Source organism: Perissodus microlepis, chromosome 3 (assembly GCF_051167445.1).
Source record: "Perissodus microlepis isolate ML-2025 ecotype Zambia chromosome 3, ASM5116744v1, whole genome shotgun sequence".
Lineage (NCBI taxonomy): Eukaryota > Metazoa > Chordata > Actinopteri > Cichliformes > Cichlidae > Perissodus > Perissodus microlepis.
In genome coordinates, this window is record NC_140463.1 from 5298115 (window position 1) to 5317261 (window position 19147).

Consider the following 19147-nt stretch of genomic DNA (forward strand, 5'->3'; position numbering starts at 1 on the left):
CCTTCCTCCGCCTCTCACTCTTACCCCACTCTTCTTACTTCTAACACTTTTCCTGTTATGTTCTTTTCCTCTTTTCACCACATCCAAACGGTCACGGTCTAACTTCCTGATGAGTCACTTAAACACTGATATTGAAAATCTAGAACAATTATTACAAAATTATTACTTATTTTTCTGTTTTAAAACTCTGATTCATTGTCAATATCGTATGATTTACTTTTAGCTCAATCAGAATGCATATATATTCTTTTTATGACTCTGTTTTCAGCACTGTTTTTTTTTTTTACTTTAATACATAAAAACTGAAGAAACAAAGTTATGTCTTCAAAATATGACACATGACTCAAACAGCACTACACATCCTCGCTGCATGTTGTTTCTCCTTTGAGTTTAATTGTGAAAGTCATTTGCTATAAAAAATATTTTATTTTGAAGGATCAAAAGGAAATTATCAGGTTTTCTCTGTCTAATGTAAGAGGACCAAACCTTTAGTGCAGCAGCAGCTGCGTGTTGTTGTTATCAGGACTTTAACTGGAGATGAAGATGTTGCTGCCACTCCTGCTCCTCGTACTCGGTAAGAGCGCTCTTTGAATGCAAACACAACAACACAGCTGTTTGTGCTTTTAGACAACATAAAGTCTAACATGAGTTTACTGAATGTAAACGGACTCTACTTGACTTTATTCCTTATAACCCCCTCTGGGACTTCATGCAGGGCGCTCACAGGGTTACAGCTGAGTTCATATCTGTTTAAGACGAACTATCTGTGTGTTCCAGACGTCTCTGTTTCTTACTGATAGAACCACAAACCTCCCAGAGAGTAGTGACGTTTGACAAGATTAACGACTATGGCAAAAAAAAAAAGAAGAAAAAAAACTTGTCCAATGATACAGATGAAAATTGGTTGTGTTGCCAGTTGTGTGTAACATTGTCAGTGGTGACACTTTTCTATGTTGTAACACTGAGATGTTTATTTACTAATAAACTGTTTTCTCTGTGTGTGACTGTGTTTCTGCCTCATTTGATGTTGTTGCATGGTGAGGTTATGTGTTAAAAATTGATGGACTGCGGTGTCATTATTAGCGCTGCTGTCTCATAAAAAGAAGGTTTCTGGGCTCAGATCTGCTTGTATCTGTGTTCATTTTTCAACCAAATGCTGATATAAATAAGAGATGGTTTCCTCCTTTCACCTCAGTGTTGTTCAGACATCCATCAGTTTTCTTTAACATCTTTGATGTCCTTTCAGTGTTTGTTGGACAGGAAGGATACATGTTTGAATGCTTTTTATAAAACATGGCTGAGAGTGACGTTACATATTCTGCAACTTTCTGAAACCACTTTGTATGAACCCAAGGACAAAATCTACTGCATACACATAATAAGTGTTTTTGTTGTGTGTGCTTGTGTCTCCTTCCAGTTTCCCAGCATGCCCTGGCTCCGGTGGTGGAGGTGTATGAGGGGGAAATATCTGTCCTGTTGCCTTTCAAGTACTCAGGTATTATACCTGAGGAAAATCCCACAGTGCTGTGGACTCGCAATGATCTCAACCCCAAATCTGTCCACCTACGACGAGAGGAAACAGATGATCTGAAAGGGCAAAACCAGCGTTACAGAGGGCGCACATCAATGAGGCCTGATGCTCTGGACAGTTCAGACTTCAGCCTCACTCTGAGAAACCCTCAAATGAGTGATAGCAGCATCTACACCTGCTCCATCAGAAATGAAAGAGAGGAACGGAAACTGACAGACATACAGCTGCATGTCAAAGGTAAGAAAACCAACACCTGTGATTATAAAGGTCAGAGGTCAAACTAAAGAGTAACAGAAACAGGCCTAATACGGACAGACAATAACACAACATGACTGTTACTTAAGTGTAATAACTAACAGTAGTACTGTGAAGACCTGGCACAGTTTTGGCTCACAATCTGTCCTGATAGTTTATCATGCAGAATAGAGATTTTAATGATTTGATTATTGATATTTATTTTAACTGACAGCAGAGTCAGAGGTCAGTAACACAGATGCTCAGATCTCAGATCAGGTCGATTCTATGATTAACATCAATGTGACTGAATCTGCTTCTTTAGTTACAGAACATCTGGAAAATACTCTCAGCCCTTCCTTTTTTCCACATTTTGTTATGTAACAGCCTTATTCCAAAATGGATGGAATCAGTTTTTCACCTCCAAATTCTACCTGCACAAAATCCCCATAATGAATACGGAAAAATATTTGCTTAAAATTTGTCCAGGTGTATTTAAAAAAGCTAAAATTAACAGATGGACAGAAGTACTTACAGCCTTTTATGGGACACTAAAAGTTGAGCTCAGTTGAATCTTGTTCCCTTTGATAATCTGCCTGTCTGTATAAGGTCCCATGGTGGACAGTACATGTCAGAACACAAATCGAGCCTTGAAGTCCAAGGAATTGTCTGCAAACCTCTGAGACGGTATGTACTGAATCGAGTTTGCCAAAAAGTCCCTGAAGGACTCTCAGATCATGAAAAAGAAAATTCTCTGGTCTGATGAAACCAATATTGAACTCTTTGGCCTGAATGCCAAGTGTCATGTCTGGAAAAAACAGGCACCACTGGTGGTGGCAGCATCATGCTGTGGGACATTTTACAGAGGAAGAACTAAAGGTTTTCCCGAATGCACCAATGTGTAGAGACCTCCTTGATTACAACCTGCTCCAGCGTGCTCTGGACCTTAGATTGGGTGAAGGTTTATCTTCCAACAGGAAAATGAACATAGAGACAAGATAACAAAGGAGAGCTTTAGGACCACTTTGTGGTGTTTGTTCTTGAGTGGTCCAGCCAGAGCCCAGACAAGAACCCAATCAAACATCTCTGGAGAGATTAGACAATGCCTTTGCAGTGACTCTCCCCATCCAGCCTGATGGTGCTTGAGAGGGTCTGCAAAGAAGAATAAAGAAAATGCCTAAAAATAGCTGCCATACTGAGAAAGACTGAAGGCTGTAATTGCTGCCAAAGTTGCTTCAATAAAGCACTGAGCAAAGTTTGTGATTACATGTTGTTCTCATTTTTTTATTTTTAATACATTTGCAATCATTTAAACAGTACCCTGTCATTGTGAGGTATTGTTCAATTCAATTCAATTTTATTTATACAGCGCCAAATCACAACAACAGTCGCCTCAAGGCGCTTTATATTGTAAGGTAGACCCTACAATAATACATGCAGAGAAAACCCAACAATCATATGACCCCCTATGAGCAAGCACTTTGGCGACAGTGGGAAGGAAAAACTCCCTTTTAACAGGAAGAAACCTCCGGCAGAACCAGGCTCAGGGAGGGGCGGGGCCATCTGCTGCGACCGGTTGGGGTGAGAGAAGGAAGACAGGATAAAGACATGCTGTGGAAGAGAGACAGAGGTTAATAACAGATATGATTCAATGCAGAGAGGTCTATTAATACATAGACCTCTCTGCATTAACACATAGTGAGTGAGGAAGGTGACTGGAAAGGAAAAACTCAATGCATCATGGGAATCCCCAGGTATTGTGTGTGCAGAAATGTGAGGTGAAAATGAATCTAATCCATGTTGGAATAACAAAATGTGGAACAAATAAAGCGCTGGGAATACTTTCCAGATGCAATTTTTATATTTTGGTTTACTGTCCTCTCAGACCAACAGGTTGAGGTGGAGGTCGTTGAAGGATCAGAGTCTGTTATCCTGCAATGCAAAACAACACCTGACCTGCCTGAGGACACCACAGTGAAGTGGACGAGATTTGACCAAGAAATCATGATGGTCCATGGATATTCAAATGGAAGTGACCAACTTAAGAACCAGGACAACCTTTACTGTGGTCGCACAAAGATGAACAAAGACCTGCTGAGAACTGGAGACCTCAGTCTGACCCTGGAATACCCCACAGAGAGAGACAGTGGAGGATACATCTGCACCATCTCCAGGGACAAAGACATCCTGAGACAGAAAGTAGTGCTGCAACATGTCAAAGGTCAGTGATGTAGATAAAAACCAGGATACAGTGCAGGACTGAGGTCAGAGTTCAAAGGTCATGTTGTTTTTGTAATTTTCCACAGAACAGTTTCCTCCTTGGGCCACAGCTCTCCTGGTTCTCCTGGTTCTTCTTGTGGTTTCTGGAGGTCTTTTATTTTATTTCCGTCAGTACTTCATGTCAGGTGAGTGTCTCCTCCTACACTACCCATAATGCCGATGGTTAGCAGGTGTCCTCTGGTGGCTCCTTGACTGTGGCTCACACAAACTTGTTCCAGAAGCTGAAGAGAAACTTCCAGGTCCACAACATGACTTTACTAAACAGTGTGTGTGCTTCACTGCATTGATCTGTGAACTCAGTTTTCTTTATATAGTGCAAATCATAACAACGGTCACCTCAAGGTTCAAGTCATAGATTCCACAATAATACAGAAAAAAACCACAACACAAACATGAATCATGAATCTTATAAAATAACAGGTCATTATAAAAACAGCAATAACAAAATTCACACTGATCAAACGGAGCCATTCTCTCACTTCTTTAAAATGGACTTTAAACTTCTTCTGTAGATTTTTCCAGAGGCAACTTATTCAAAAGCTTTTTTCCCCAATTCTGTTCCGACTCTAAGGACACACATATACACACAAATAAGAAAGAACAAACCCAAGCAGAGATTTATAGATAAAAATCAACCAGTGAGAAAATCTTCAGATATACAGAGTTGGACATTTAGCAGCAGCATACAGAGAACAGTGATATACATGACTTCCACAGCCAGTAATAAAATATAAAACACAATAATGGAAAGTGTCCAACCTCTTTATTCAATCCAATAACTCTTTAACTATTGACCAGGTGCATTCATAGAAGCAGATCACTGTAATCCACTAAAGGTAAAAAGTTACAGAGATGAAGTGTTTACTCATTTGGAGAAGAAACAGCATTTATGCCTCAAAGAAAACTTAGTATAAATTTCAGCTCAGCAGCCTTTCAATGTGAGCTTTAAATGACAAATTATGATCTTGTCACGGTCTGCATCTGGGTCACTGACCCACGACCATGACAGATCTATAATGATACCTAGATATTTATAAGATGTGACTATTTTTTATTTTTAATCCTTTAACTGGTTTTGTTCTTAGGAAGTGTCTTTGCCACTTGAGAATAACTTGAACTTGAATTTATCTGAATTTAACGCCAACTTAATTTGAGTCAAATGGGACTGAACATCATCAAAGGCAGACTGCACAAATTCAAGTTTTTGCACTTCATCTGAATAAAAATGTAATGCAGCATTTTTATCTATGTACACAGAAGAGCAGTGGTCCTAATATGGAGCCCTGGGGAACTCCTTTGGACACACTGTGTTCTAGCTGACAAATAATTTGATAACCAACTCACAGCATTTACAGCTACACAAATATTCTTTAGTCTGTTTACTAAAATGGCAGGACAACTGTGTCAAAAGCCTCCGACAAACCAAGACAAAGAACAGCTCAGTATTTTTTTCAGTCCATTGCATTAATGATGTTGTTCACCACTTTAATAGCAGCAGTTATTGTGCTGTGTTGTTTACTGAATCCTGATGTTGGAAAATAATTAATTTGTGAAATTCTTAGGGTTGTTCATTAATAAGCTTTTGTAAACTTAAACACAGTATTTAGATGTGGGCCTGTAGTTATTAACATCACCTCTTTTCATCAAAGAGAGAACATTGGTAGATTTCCATATTTCAGGGATCTCAGTGTTCAAAAGACTAAAACTAAAATTACAAGTTGGCGATTCTGTTATAAAATCTGCAGCCAGTTTAAGAAAATAAGGATCAGGTTGATTTGGTCCTGCAGATACATTGGGATCGAACATTCATTGGGATCCAACATTCATTGGGATCCAACAGATTTAAGGTCCGGTGGACCTTAAATCTGTTGGATTCAGAGGAGAAAAGCTGAAGGCCTGAAGCACAGACTGAGTTTGAGTTGTTACAGAGAGCCTCCTGTTTATTAAGCTGTTTGAAATCTGATGTAAAGATTCAAATAAAGACCCTGAAGAAACAAAACGTGTAAAGCACTTAAAATATAAAATTTTTCAGTAAAGTACATCAGCCTTTTAAAACAAAATCTGGTATTTTGGTGGCTATATCCCCGTAATAAGATTTTATTATTTTCCAGAACTTTTCAGGATCATTAAGATGTTTAATGATTTTTCAAAGCTAAAACTCTGATTCGGCCTTTTTTAATTTTAGAAGGTTTAATGATTTCTGCAGAACTCCAAGGACAAAACTAAGCATTCTGTAAATATCCCATGCCAGCTCTACATCAGTAATGAGGTGGATTCTGTTCCAGTTGTCGTCCCAGAAATCATAAAAGAAATTTTGCTCACAGAAATTCTTAAAATCTCTTAAAAACTATTTGAGGCTTTGATTTTGGGAGCTTCAATTGTCTGACTGCAGCGATCACACAGTGGTCACTGACCTCATTTGAAAAACACTAATATGTGTGTGTTAGTTCTAGTTATGTACAGGTCCTGGATCAATGTGATGAATTTAGAAGCAGTAAATTAGAGTTGATCCAGGCCTTTGTGTCTTTAAAACGTGCCTGTAAATGATTTGACAGGTATTAATCATGAAAATCGAATGTGTATCATCTGGAGAGCAATCATACACATCTATGAATAGTTTTTGTTTGTGAAGGAAACTCCTCATTTACATGAACAAACTGGAATCTATCAGATGTGATTCAAAGCATTGTAATAAATTTCCTTTATTAACTCTGGTGTGTTCTAGTGTTTGTAGTAAAATGTTGTGGTCTACACTGAGGTCTAACAGGACAAGCACAGAAATAAGTCCTCTGTAACAGGTCATAAGGAGACCATTAGTAACCTTCACTACAGCTCATGTTGTGCTTTGTTGTCCTCTCAGTTTATAAGGTGGAGGTGGATTCAGGGGTGGAGTCTGTCCAGCTGATCTGCAAAACCACAGTTTGCCTGCCTAAAGATGCTAAAGTGGAGTGGAAGGATGCAAACAACAGGAAGGTCCACGTGTATGAGAACGGCTCTGACCAGCCTGAAGAACAGGACGATAAATACAAGAACCGAACAAAGATGAAGAGAAACTTACTGGAACCTGGAGACCTCAGTCTAACCCTGAAACACCCCACAGATGGAGACAACTCCACCTACACCTGCACCATCTACAGCAGGGAAGGAAACATCCTGATGGAGAAACAAGTGGAGCTGAAAGTCAGAGGTCAGTGCTGTAGATACAGGTCAAAGGTCAGAGGTCAGACTCATGATGGTGGTTCAGTCTCAGTGGCTCCATCCAATAATGTTACAGTGTTAGCATGTCTGATGTTTGTGGCTGTTTTGGTTTTTATTTGATTTCCAGCCAAATGTAAAAGCTTCATCAGATGAACTGTAGGAGCAAAGTTCATGTGTGAGACTTCATCTGAAAGGTAACATCTTCTAGTTTCTGAACATGTGTTTGTTTAGCATGTGGCTAAAACACAGGCTAAGCTAAGTCAGCTCAAATCTCAGTAAAAACCTTCTTTGGTCCTCATCTATAATCAGTCATATCTGAGTCACAATAACTAGAAGATGATTTCTAGCAGAAGTGTGAAAATCTCCACATCCTTTCTCCATGTTATCATCCAAAGCTGTGTGAAGTTTCAGAGCTCTGCAGCTAACAGAGACTTTCAGTTTGCTGCTCTCTTCCTCTGACAGCTCCATTCTTAGGGAGCGTTAGTTCTCTGTTTCACTTTATTCCACTTATTCAGTCTGAAGTTCTCTGATCTGTTTCTCTTGTTTAGTGTCTTCAATGCTGCCAGTGCCTCTCTTTGCTTTAACCAACCTTTCTCTTTATTTCTGAGCTTTTTAAGGACTTTAACTGATGCATCAACCTTTGAAAATGGAAAGAAATCAGTCAGATTCATGGCTGCATCAAAGTGTCACATGTAGTTCTCCCACATCAGCTGGATTATATCTATAGCAACAAACAGCAGCTGATACACAAATCTTTGTCTGTGTTAATAAAGTTGGATCAGTTCAAATAGTTTGTTGCTCTGCACTTGAAAGCAGCAGTTTTTCTAATGCACCACCTTCATGTTTCCTTCATATTTGAATCCCCCTGTAGATACTGACAGGTAACCATGTCACACAGAGCTCAAGCCTTTGAATCCAGCTGTGATTGTTGATTTTCTATTGAATGGACTTTTTCAAATCCAGCTGTAGGCCTGTGTTTGTGAGCTCATTAACAGCTGTTTATTTAGAGAGACGTGGTCCTCACAGGACAGCCACTACAAACATATGATTTTATAGAATATGATGCATTACTGCAGATTCAACACAATAGAAAGGATTTGAAATGAGCTCAGCCTTAAACATGTGCAGCAGTAATATTGATCCATAGACACTGATGGGAACATTTTTCTGCACAATAAGTACTTTGACTTTTCATACTTTATGTACAATTTGCCAGTACTGCAGTTTTTGTGTGTAGTGAGGTGTTTTCATGGTGTTTTCTTGGTGCTTTTACTAAAGGAACGCTTCTATCAAATTCTTCCAAATGTTGTCAAACTGAGCTGTGTGATGAAGTGAGTGTGACAGAAACACTCAGACTGTGTTTCTCTGCTTCATCAAGTCAAATCTGGTCCTCAGAGACTGAATAAAGTCCTGTCCCACTAACAGCAGCTCCAACAGTCTGTTCACTGCTTTCTTCCTGTCAGTCTTCATCTTTCTGCTGCGTCTCCTCTTCACACTGACCACTTTCTATCTAACAGTGAGCTCCCAGTGAAGCAGCAGCATTCAGCCTGTTAGAGTCAACACAAATGTCTCCATCCAAGCTCATGTTGTGCTTTGTTGTCCTCTCAGTCCCCCAGGTGGAGGTGGATTCAGGGGTGGAGTCTGTCCAGCTGCCCTTTAAAACCACACCTCACCTGCCTGAAGACGCTAAAGTGGAGTGGATGGACAAATACGACAGGAAGGTCCACGTGTATGAGAACGGCTCTGACCAGCCTGAAGAACAGGACGATAAATACACGAACCGAACAAAGATGAAGAGAAACTTACTGGAACCTGGAGACCTCAGTCTGACCCTGAAATTCCCCACAGATGGAGACAACTCCACCTACACCTGCACCGTCTACAGCAGGGAAGGAAACATCCTGCTGAAGAAACAACTGGAGCTGAAAGTCAAAGGTCAGTGCTGTAGATACAGGTCAAAGGTCCTATAGCAGCAAACAGCAGCTGATCCACAAATCTTTGTCTGTGTTAATAACGTTGGATCAGTTCAAATAGTTTGTTGCTCTGCACTTGAAAGCAGCAGTTTTTCTAATGCAGTGTAGTGTACTTCTCCCAGTGAAGCAGCAGCATTCAGCCTGTTAGAGGCAACACAAATGTCTCCATCCAAGCTCATGTTGTGCTTTGTTGTCCTCTCAGTCCCCCAGGTGGAGGTGGATTCAGGGGTGGAGTCTGTCCAGCTGCCCCTCAAAACCACACTTCACCTGCCTGAAGACGCTAAAGTGGAGTGGATGGATAACAATACAAAGGTCCACGTGTATGAGAACGACTCTGACCAGCCTGAAGAACAGCACCAGGTTTACAGAGACCGAACGAAGATGAATGAAGACCTGCTGAAAACTGGAGACCTCAGTCTGACCCTGAAATACCCCACAGAGAGGGACAACTGGACCTACACCTGCACCGTCTACAGCAGGGAGGGAAACATCCTGCTGAAGAAACAAGTGGAGCTGAAAGTCAGAGGTCAGTGCTGTAGATACAGGTCAAAGGTCAGAGGTCACGTAGGAGTTTATTCTCTAAAAGCTTTTAGTGTATCTATTTTCAGTTCATTCAAATAAAATAAATTCTTTAACGTTTTGATCTAAAAGCCAAAAATGTCAGGCGGAGCAACTGTGTGTTTAAATGACCAGACTAAGAAGACCATTAAAATGATCCTAACTTCAAAATAAAAGCCTCTGGCATGATTTGAGTTTGGATCAAATCAATAGTTTTGTTAGTTTAGTCCAAATCAATGTAAATGTATAAATATCAATAATTTTAAAGTTGCTGAGATCATTGAAACACTTTGATCCAGTCATTTGGATGTTGTCAAATGTCAACCAACCAACACCTGGGTGGAGTCCCAGCTGAAGCTGAGAGATACTCAGAAATCAGAGACAGAAGCAGCTGTATGTAAGCGTTCTACAGGACGGCTTACACAAACCTGATGTTACTGATGTCTCCTAGATATTTCTCATTCAAGGATTCAAAGTGTTTATTGTCATGTGTAACAAGAGAAAAGGGCATTTCTCTGTGCAATGAAATCCTTTCTCTGCTGTCCACCTACAGATGCTGGTTAACATATACAATAAGAATGAACATATAAATACAAATAGTACAAATAAATAAATAAGGACAGAAAGAGGAGACAAAATATGGAAATGTGAAACATAGATGTGTGCAAAGAGCTGTAGCTTAATATGGTGGTTTAATATGCAGGATGACCTGATGTGCAAAAAACATTATTATTACTGTTCAAAAATAGGTCAGCTGTTCAAGAGTCTGATGGCAGTGGGGAAGAAGGAGTTGTTGAGTCTGGATGTTCTGGATTTCACGCTTCTAAACCTTTGTCTCGAGGGCAGAAGTGTGAACAGTGGGTGTTGGGGGTGTGTGGGGTCTTTGAGGATGTTGGCAGCTCTCCTCTGGACTCAATGGTACCTGCTCTGCAGAGAGGGCAGTGGAGTCCTGGTGATCTTCTCCGCAGTTGCTATCACTCTCTGCAGGCGTTTGGTCCATAGCAGTAGTGCTGCAATACCATGCAGTGATGCAGCTGGTCAGTGTGCTCTCCACAATGCAGCTGGAGAACCTGCTGAGGATCTTGGCTGACATACCAAATTTCCTCAGCCTCCTCAGGAAATACAGCCGCTGCTGAGCCTTCTTGACCAGCTGTGTGGTGTTCAGTGTCCAGGTGAGGTGCTCAGAGATGTAGACGCCCAGGTACCTAAAGCTGCTCACCCTCTCCACTTCAAGGCCCCAGATAAACAGTGGCTGGTGAGGCCTCCTCTTCTTCCTCATGCCCAATATCATCTCCTTTGTCTTGTCAGTGTTGAGTTTGAGGTTGTTGTCCTCACACCATGACACCAAAGTGACCACCTCTCTCCTATAAGCCACTTTGTCCCCTCCAGTGATGCGAACTTCAAAATAATGTTCTCTTTGTTGGAGGTGACACAGTCGTGAGTGTACAGGGTGTAGAGGATGGGGCTGAGGACGCAACCTCCGAAGGCGGAGCTGTAATCAACAAAAAGTACCCTGATGTATGAGTCTGTGTTTTCTAGGTGGGTGAGTGAATAGTGAAGGGCAGCAGTGATGGCGTCTGATGTGGACCTATTGGGCCTGTAGGCATACTGCAGGGGAACCAGCGTGTCTGTGATGTTGCTCTGGATGTAGGCCAGCACCACTCTCTCAAAGCACTTTGCAATGATTGGAGTGAGTGCAACTGTTCTGTAGTTGTTCAGGCAGGTGGCTGGGCTTTTCTTGGGGAGAGGGATGATTGTTGTGACCTTAAACATGTGGGGACAGTGTTCTGGGAGAGGTTGAAGATGGAGGTAAGAACCTCAGCCAGCTCATTTGCAAATGCTTTAAGAACCCGTCCCACCATGTTGCCTGGTCCTGCTGCCTTTGAGGGTTGATCCTCCTCAGGGCTTTGTGCACCTGGTCTATTGAGACTGCTGGCAGGGGTGGGGGTTGGGTGGTCTGGAGGATCTGGGAGGTCTCAAAGCGGGTGTAGAATGCATTGAGATCATCCAGCAGACTGCCTGCAGAGCTGATGGTGCTGGTGCTGGTGGTGGCCCTATACTCTGTGCTGCAGGCCTTGCCACATGCGCCTGGGGTCAGCAGAAGAATAGAAGCCATCCAGCTTCTCTCTGTACTGCCTCTGTGCCGCTGTGATGGCTTTCCTCAGTCCGGACTTTGCAGCTTTGTACAGCAGTTCTCCATGCTGGCTGCAGTTTGAAACACATCCCAGTCTGTTTGGACAAAGCAGTCCTGTAGGATGCTCTCAGTCTCTGGTGTCCAGAGTTTCACAGGTTTAGTGACAGGGTTCGATTGTTTCAGTTTTTGCCTGAAAGTCGGGTACTTGAACAGAGAGATGTGGTGCAGCCCTGAATGCTGTAGACAGGGTGTTCTTGTCACGGGAAGCAATGGCCACGTATTGGTGGTATTTTGGGAGTGCAGTCTGTAAGTTGCATTTATTAAAGTCACCAGCAACAATAAAAACAGCATCTAAATGAGTAGTCTCTAATGCACTGATGATGTCATAGTTTGCCGAGCGCTGCTGTGGAGTCAGCTCACGGCAGGATGTAAACAATGGCCAGAAGCACAGCTGAGAACTCCCGCGGCAGATAGTAGGGGCAGCATTTCAGCATTAAAAACTCCATATCTGGCGAACAGTACTTGTGGACAGTCTGTACGTCTCCACACCATGATTTATTAATCAACGCACACACACCTCCCCCAATACCCTTACCGGAGGCTGCAGTCCGGTCTCCTCGGTATATGGAATGGGTCTGCAGTTGAATGGTGCACTCTTTGTCCGAGAGCCAGGTCTCGGTGAAAATAAGAGCGCAGCATTCTCTAATTCCCTCGCCTCCCCCTCTTGCGTTGCTTATGTTGTCGTTTCCGAAGTGCTATCCTGGGGTCGGCTGAGTCACTAGGGCTCGGTGTTTCAGGGAGTGGTGGTGGCGGTGACTTGAAGTTCCGGTGGAAGGGTGAAGTCCAGAGGATTGTATGTGTTACCGATGTCAAGTAGTGCCTGTCTCGGGTATGTTAATAGTGCACTGCACTTATCAAGTGCAAACAAAGCAAAAAGTAAGCAAAAACAATCAACAAGTCGGCATCTGAGAGCGGAGCAAACAAACACGTCTGCCTCAAGGGGCAACATGTTGAAAGCAGAGCGCTGTAAAGGAAAGGGCTGTGATTGGTTCATAACACGTCAATGAGAAGAAAGGAAAGCTTCAGAGCAACATGAATGAAACAAAGTGTTTTGATGACGACTGAAAGCCAAAACTGTCCCTGAAATCAGAATCCAGTTCATCTCCAGCCCTGTCAGCAGTTCCAGCTGTAGTGCTGTTACAATAATAGTCATCACTTCTAGTTTCACAGCAGGAAACTGGGAACATTCAGCGTCTCAAAGATTGACCTGTTAGCACCTGCAGACATTGTTGAGCTGGGTCTGCTGATCTTGTCTTCATTTCTCCACTATTTGGAGAAGCTTCAGCAGGATCCACAGTCAGAGTCAAAGTGGAGTTCTAGCATGGACGTAACGCTTCAAGAAGCTTCAGACAGACAGTGTTCTCCAAAAGTTCTGCTCTACAAGGAAGCTTTGAGCTGGCTCTGTGATTGTTGTAGTCAGAAGGATGGAGGCTGGATCTTTGATGAGTGCTTGCACACAGGCTGTCTTTAAGTATTCTGGGACACAGCCAGAGGACAGACAAGTGTTCATTATTGGAAGCAGCCGAGGGGCAGGGACATCCCAAACTTCACTCAGGAACTTTGGAGGAATCATATCTACACAGCTTGATGAGCGTTTCAGTTGTGCCACAGTCCTTCAAAGCTCCTCCACAGAGACTGGCAGAAAAGAAGATCAGAGATTGTGGCTGGGGTCGGGGACATCAAGAAAAGAATCAGGAGCTGCTGTTTTGGATTTCCTCTCATTCATTTGATCCTTCAGAAAGTTTAGAAAGTGAAGACGTTCCTCACTCGATGCCGTAATCTGATGAAAACTTGCAGGATTTCAAAGACGCTCCACTGAGCTCCAAAGAGCTCTGGGCTGTGCTTATTAGAATGAATTAAAGGAGAGAAATAGCCGGCCCTCGCCTCGTTCACCTGTTCATTGAAAGCAGTCGTTCATGCTTTCATTTCTTGATGACGCAGCTGAAGATTCACCTTCTTCCGTCTCCTTTCTGCCCTCCGGCATTGTCTTTTCAGACTGTGAATGTCTTTGTGGATCCAGGGCAGCGAGCGAGCACCACGTTTAGTCCTGATCTTAAAGGCGCAGTTGAATCTAAAGTGGATGTACAAAGGAGGTTCAGATCATTCAGAGTGTTTGTGTGTGTGAGGGAGGAGGAACACCAGTGGTGGTAGAAACACTGATGAACATGTTTCTCCTGCTTCCTCATGAAAAGAGCGTCAGCGTACTGACACAGCTTCTTTTGCCTGATCACTTGGAAAAATGATCTCAAACAGAATCCATCAATGATCAGATAGAAACACATCAGCTCAAAGCCTGGAGTTCATACTGAAGCCCACAGTTATATGTAGGCCAACAACACGCTGTTTGAAACCAATGAATTTACTGTACTGAGGAACTCAAATGAGTCAGTAAGATCATCAACATGGATCTTAAAATCAGCAGCTCAGATCATGTGATCACACATAAGAACCATGGAGCAGGAAACATCTGAGAGTTCAGCTCCAACTCTGATGGAGTCTTAGGAGGGTGGAGATACCTGCACAGATAGGAGCTGTTTCACACTTTACTTTAACAAGCAGCACCTCCAAACTACACCCTTCATCCACCTTAATGGGGGAGCATTTGAAGCCAAAGCTCCACCCACCCAGCCACTTTCTCTGGGCTGACTGAAACAATCATATGTGGGGTCAGAGTTCACAGACTAGACAGTCCTCTCCAGATTTCATCATGTTTCTGTTCAAAACATCAAATCAAGCTGATGGGAAGTTGTAGAATCCTTCAGAATAAAAGCCTGACTATTCAGAGCTCCAACATTAAGAAGAGCAAAGTGAACCAAGGTGGATGGAGGCAGCAGAGAAACTGTAGGGTGGAGCTGAATGCTTCATCAATGGGATGATGCAGCAGATTTTCTCCACCTTGCACAAACTGTCCTGTTAGTTATTATGACTGGAACATCCAAAATGTCTCCAGAGGCTCCGAGTCCAGCTGAACATGTATTAGTGTTTAGAGTGGAACTGAGATGATAGGGACTAGGACCTGGGGGACGTCAGTCAGTGACGGAGCGGTCAGCAGGTGTGGGCAGGTGTGGACAGGTACTTGATGGAGTGTTTCCTGCTGGACTCCATATGATCTGTTAGCAGAGAGGATCTGGCTCCTGATTGGTTGAAGTGGAGCCCATCTGCTGCAGAAAGATGCCTCCTGTCCCAGAAAACATTGAAGTTGTCTCTAAAGCCCAGGCTGTGGGAGTCACACACAGAGGAGAGCCAGGTGTGGAGGCCGAGCACCCGCCCAAACGCCCCACGGCCACAGGTGGGAGTGGGGCTGGAGATACAAACTCTACGGTGGGCTTGTTTCACAGCCTCACAAAGACACACAAAGTCCAGTTTGAGGAAGTGGGAGCGCTGTTTGGAATCCGGTTTGTGCCCATGTGGATAAGGATGGTGTCGGCCTCCGGACGGGATCGTATTCTGCCAGGAAACTTGTCTAAAATGTCCCAGAGCGTCGGGCCGGGAAAAGACAGAGCGTACGCCTCCTTTATTGTGAAATTCCTCACCATGGTAACTGAACACATCAGCTGGTCTGCAGCAGGTTATGTTCAGAGTTTGAGGCTCAAATTGGCTCAAAGTTTCCCATTTTCACTGATTGTTTCCCGACGACATGCTTCAAGTGTGATATGGATCCTCTGCTGAAGGAATCTGCTTTCTATCCACAACCTGTTGATCCGTATCTGACTAACAGCAGCGCAGGAAGCCCTGCAGTTATAGAGAAACTGTCTGAGTCGCATTGTTGCTGCAGTTTACCTGCAACTGCTGATGAAGAAAAAGTCTCCATGTGTTTGTGTTTGGTCCTAATCTGCTGCCAAGTCTGTTTGACATGCTGGATTTCCAGCTGATAGATGACAGATTAGAAACTGATCAGTCTATTGATCACACAATATTCCATCAATAGAATTGATTTGACTTTGATTTGTGTAACAAAGTGATTTCCACGTCTCCTTCATGATGTGACAGTGTCAGAGCTGAATGCACTTGTAGAGTATCATGTTTTTATGGCTCACATTTAAAGTGTTCCAGCTCTAATGTACAGCTGTCATATTAGAAATAGAAGCAGCTCTGATTTTAGTGCTCAAAGAAATCTATGAAGTTATGAATTCACACATGAACAGTTTTCTGCAGCGTTCCTCTCGGCCTTATTTGCAGCTCCACTCTTGTTTTTGCTCTAATAATTATTTCTCTCCATGAGCTGTTTCTCTGCCTGAAGGAGGCGCCACTCCATCGCTTCATTTAGTGCAGAACAAGAGTCACATGATGCTGCTCTGTGAACACCAATCACACTTTGTACAGCTCATGTTGTGTTTGTTGTCCTCTCAGTCTGTCAGGTGGAGGTGGAGGAGGGGGCGGAGTCTGTCCAGCTGCCCTTCAAAACCACACAAAACCTTCCTGGAGATGCTGAAGTGGAGTGGGAACGCTTTGAACCTGAATACGGGAAGGTCCACGTGTATAAAAACGGCTCTGACCAGCCTGGAGAACAGGAAGTGGTTTATAGAGACCGAACAAAGATGAATGAAGACCTACTGAAAACTGGAGACCTCAGTCTGACCTTGAAACAGCCCACAGAGAGAGACAGTGGGAGATATGAATGTGAAGTGAGGAGGAAAGGACGATTTAGATATACAACTGTGCTGCTCAAAGTCAAAGGTTTGTTTGTCTATGTCTGTGTGTGTGTGTGTGTGTGTGTGTGTGTGTGTGTGTGTGTGTCTCTGACTGTCTTGTGTCTCCTCTGCAGGGAGAGTTCAGGTCCAGGATCAAACAGGGGACATCAGGAACAGAAGCAGCTCCATTGATCCGACTCCTCTGATGGCTGATCAATCAGTTTGATCTGTGTGTTCTTTGATTATTGATCAGTGATGTCAGAGTGGAGTCAGTGTGATGTTGTTGTTGTGTGTTTGAGACTTTTAGTGTCCATGAAGGTCTCTGCTGCCGTAGATCCTCTGAACTGTGACAGAGGTCTCACTCTGGAGGAAACTCTCAGCACTTTCCAGCAGCTCCTCCATCATGGAGGACGTTCCCTCACTGTAACAGGTGGAGGAGAGAGGAGAGGAAGCACAGGTGGATCCTCTGAGGAAGAGGAGCGTTCCTGCAAACCACATGATCACATGACCAGAGGACAAGCATGTGCAGAAACACATTAAAGTCAGCCTGTAAACTCATCATGAGTTTTTCTGCTGTAAATGGAGCCGTGTTGTATTTTCTTTAGAACAAAGCTGAGCACAGTAAGGACTGAGATGAAGACATGAGAACAGATGAAGTTAGTTTGGACTTCCTGATGCTGACTCTGACTGAGGTGAGGAGTGGATGCTAACAGTTTCTGTTTCCTCGATGGAGCTCTCTCATCTTCTCCACATCTCTGCTGGACATAATCTTTCTTCACAGTTAACAGCAGCTGGTGTAAGAAGATAAACTCTATGACAGTCATTCTCAAACCGTGGTACGCGTAACAGTGGTGGTACTTGGGCTCCCTGTGGTGGAACGTGGGAAATATCCCCCCGCCCCCCAAAATTAAGATTAAACAATATACCATTGTGGAGGTATGCAAAGATGACACGAGAGTCTCCCCGTATGTGAGTCCTCTATGAAGAGCAGCCTTTTCTTATCGCCAGCAGTCACGGCCGCTACAGAGCGCTGGCAGGGCGGACTCATTTCCCCGGGCCTTAAAACTACAAGGCAGCCAAAACGCTGGTGGTAAAAACACAGCCCTTTCCCACGGTGCCGCGATCCCAACCACCATCGATGAGTTGGAGTCCCCAGGAGAATCGGTGGGAGATGCCGTCGGAACTATCACCTGGATGCTGAAGCTCCTAGTAGCCAGAAGAGCGATAATCCTTCGAGGCCAGCAGCAGGGAGTTGATGAGGCCAGCTCGCACTGGTGCCGATAACTGTCAGAGGAAGACATGAGTAAAGAGGAATCCAGCATCATCCATTCCTAACAAGGACAGCGTGCTCTCTATGAGCTCGAGAGCGGTACCATCATCCAGGCCCGAGAAAGAGAGGAGTTACTCGGCCCGCTCTGCATCGGAGAGGAAATAACACCGCAGAAGCAGCGCCTTGAGAGTGGTGTATTTCCCTTGGATGGGGGGTTCCTGGAGGAGGGTCATCACACGGCAGGTGGACAGTGGATCCAGCGAGGTTAAATGAAGACAGAAAACATATAAATCACCTTGAGCGACTGTTGTTGTGATTTGGCGATAGATAAATTGAATTGAAAAACTAAACAGCAGTGGTGTTTGTAGTGTTACTGAAGTTGGGCTAGCTGGTATGTGGTGGCTAGCTACACAGCTATGGTTAGCATAATATAAACACAGTGAAGCTGGAGGGTGAACGCTAACTTTTTTTTCCACTAGATAAAAGCTAACGTGAGGGTTCCCAAAGGTCAGGGACAAATGTAATCGCATGGCAGGATGCTGTAAACGGATCACACTTCAGTCAGGAGAACGACTGAGCTAATCCATCCACAGTACGAGGTTAGTCATTAATATACTGCTGCATGGGCTGGGCTGTAGTTAAATCGTAAGGGTTTAAAAACTGAGCTTTAAAATGAACAATGGTAATAAAAACCGAGAGAGGCCGACAGTGATCACTGACCTTTTGTAGGGGCTTGTTTAAGATCCAAAGCATTAAAACATGTTAAAAACACAACAGCCTTATTATAAAACTCAGAGTAGTTTGAACCCGGAAGCAGGATTCATCAGGTCATTGTTTAAAAATTGGTTATCCCACCTGCTGTGAATGTTTTAATGCAGTACAGTTGTTGTTATTATCATTATGTCACATCCTGTTTATGACAGTTAAAATAAATAACATTCATATAAGAAATAAAATTGTCTCATGTAAACTGTATGTGGTGTTAAATAGGCCTATACTACTGTACTATAATGTTGGTCATAAGGGTGGTACTTCAAGAGCCATATATTTTATGAGGTGGTACTCATTGTGAAAAGTTTGAGAAGCACTGGTCTATGTGAAACTTGATATCAGTAATAAACTAGGGTGCATCAGTCATTGATTAGTTTGACTGACTGCAAGGAAACGGAGTAAGTTGAACTACTTCTAAATCGTACTGTAGTTACACTGATTTCAGATTTATATTCATGGTTTCATATTTACATGTTTCTTCTCAGTTTGTTTGTTTTTGGGCAAATT

The 19147-nt window shown here is 43.2% G+C and overlaps 1 protein-coding gene across 2 annotated transcripts; it reads left to right on the top strand.

The window, feature by feature from the left end:
- The first annotated feature begins 349 nt into the window (after nucleotides 1-349).
- On the top strand, nucleotides 350-19055 carry LOC146389557 (uncharacterized). 2 transcript variants are annotated; one of them, XM_084910667.1, is made up of 9 exons: nucleotides 350-574; nucleotides 1418-1768; nucleotides 3651-3986; nucleotides 4072-4170; nucleotides 6906-7232; nucleotides 8852-9178; nucleotides 9419-9742; nucleotides 16319-16645; nucleotides 16734-19055. In XM_084910667.1, the coding sequence occupies exons 1-9, from the start codon at nucleotides 538-540 to the stop codon at nucleotides 16823-16825; spliced, it is 2220 nt and encodes a 739-aa protein (XP_084766793.1). In that variant the 5' UTR covers nucleotides 350-537; the 3' UTR covers nucleotides 16826-19055. The 2 variants fall into 2 exon arrangements, with proteins under 2 accessions (XP_084766793.1, XP_084766799.1); XM_084910673.1 differs by lacking the exon at nucleotides 9419-9742 and having other exon boundaries at nucleotides 353-574.
- Nucleotides 19056-19147: the final 92 nt, after the last annotated feature.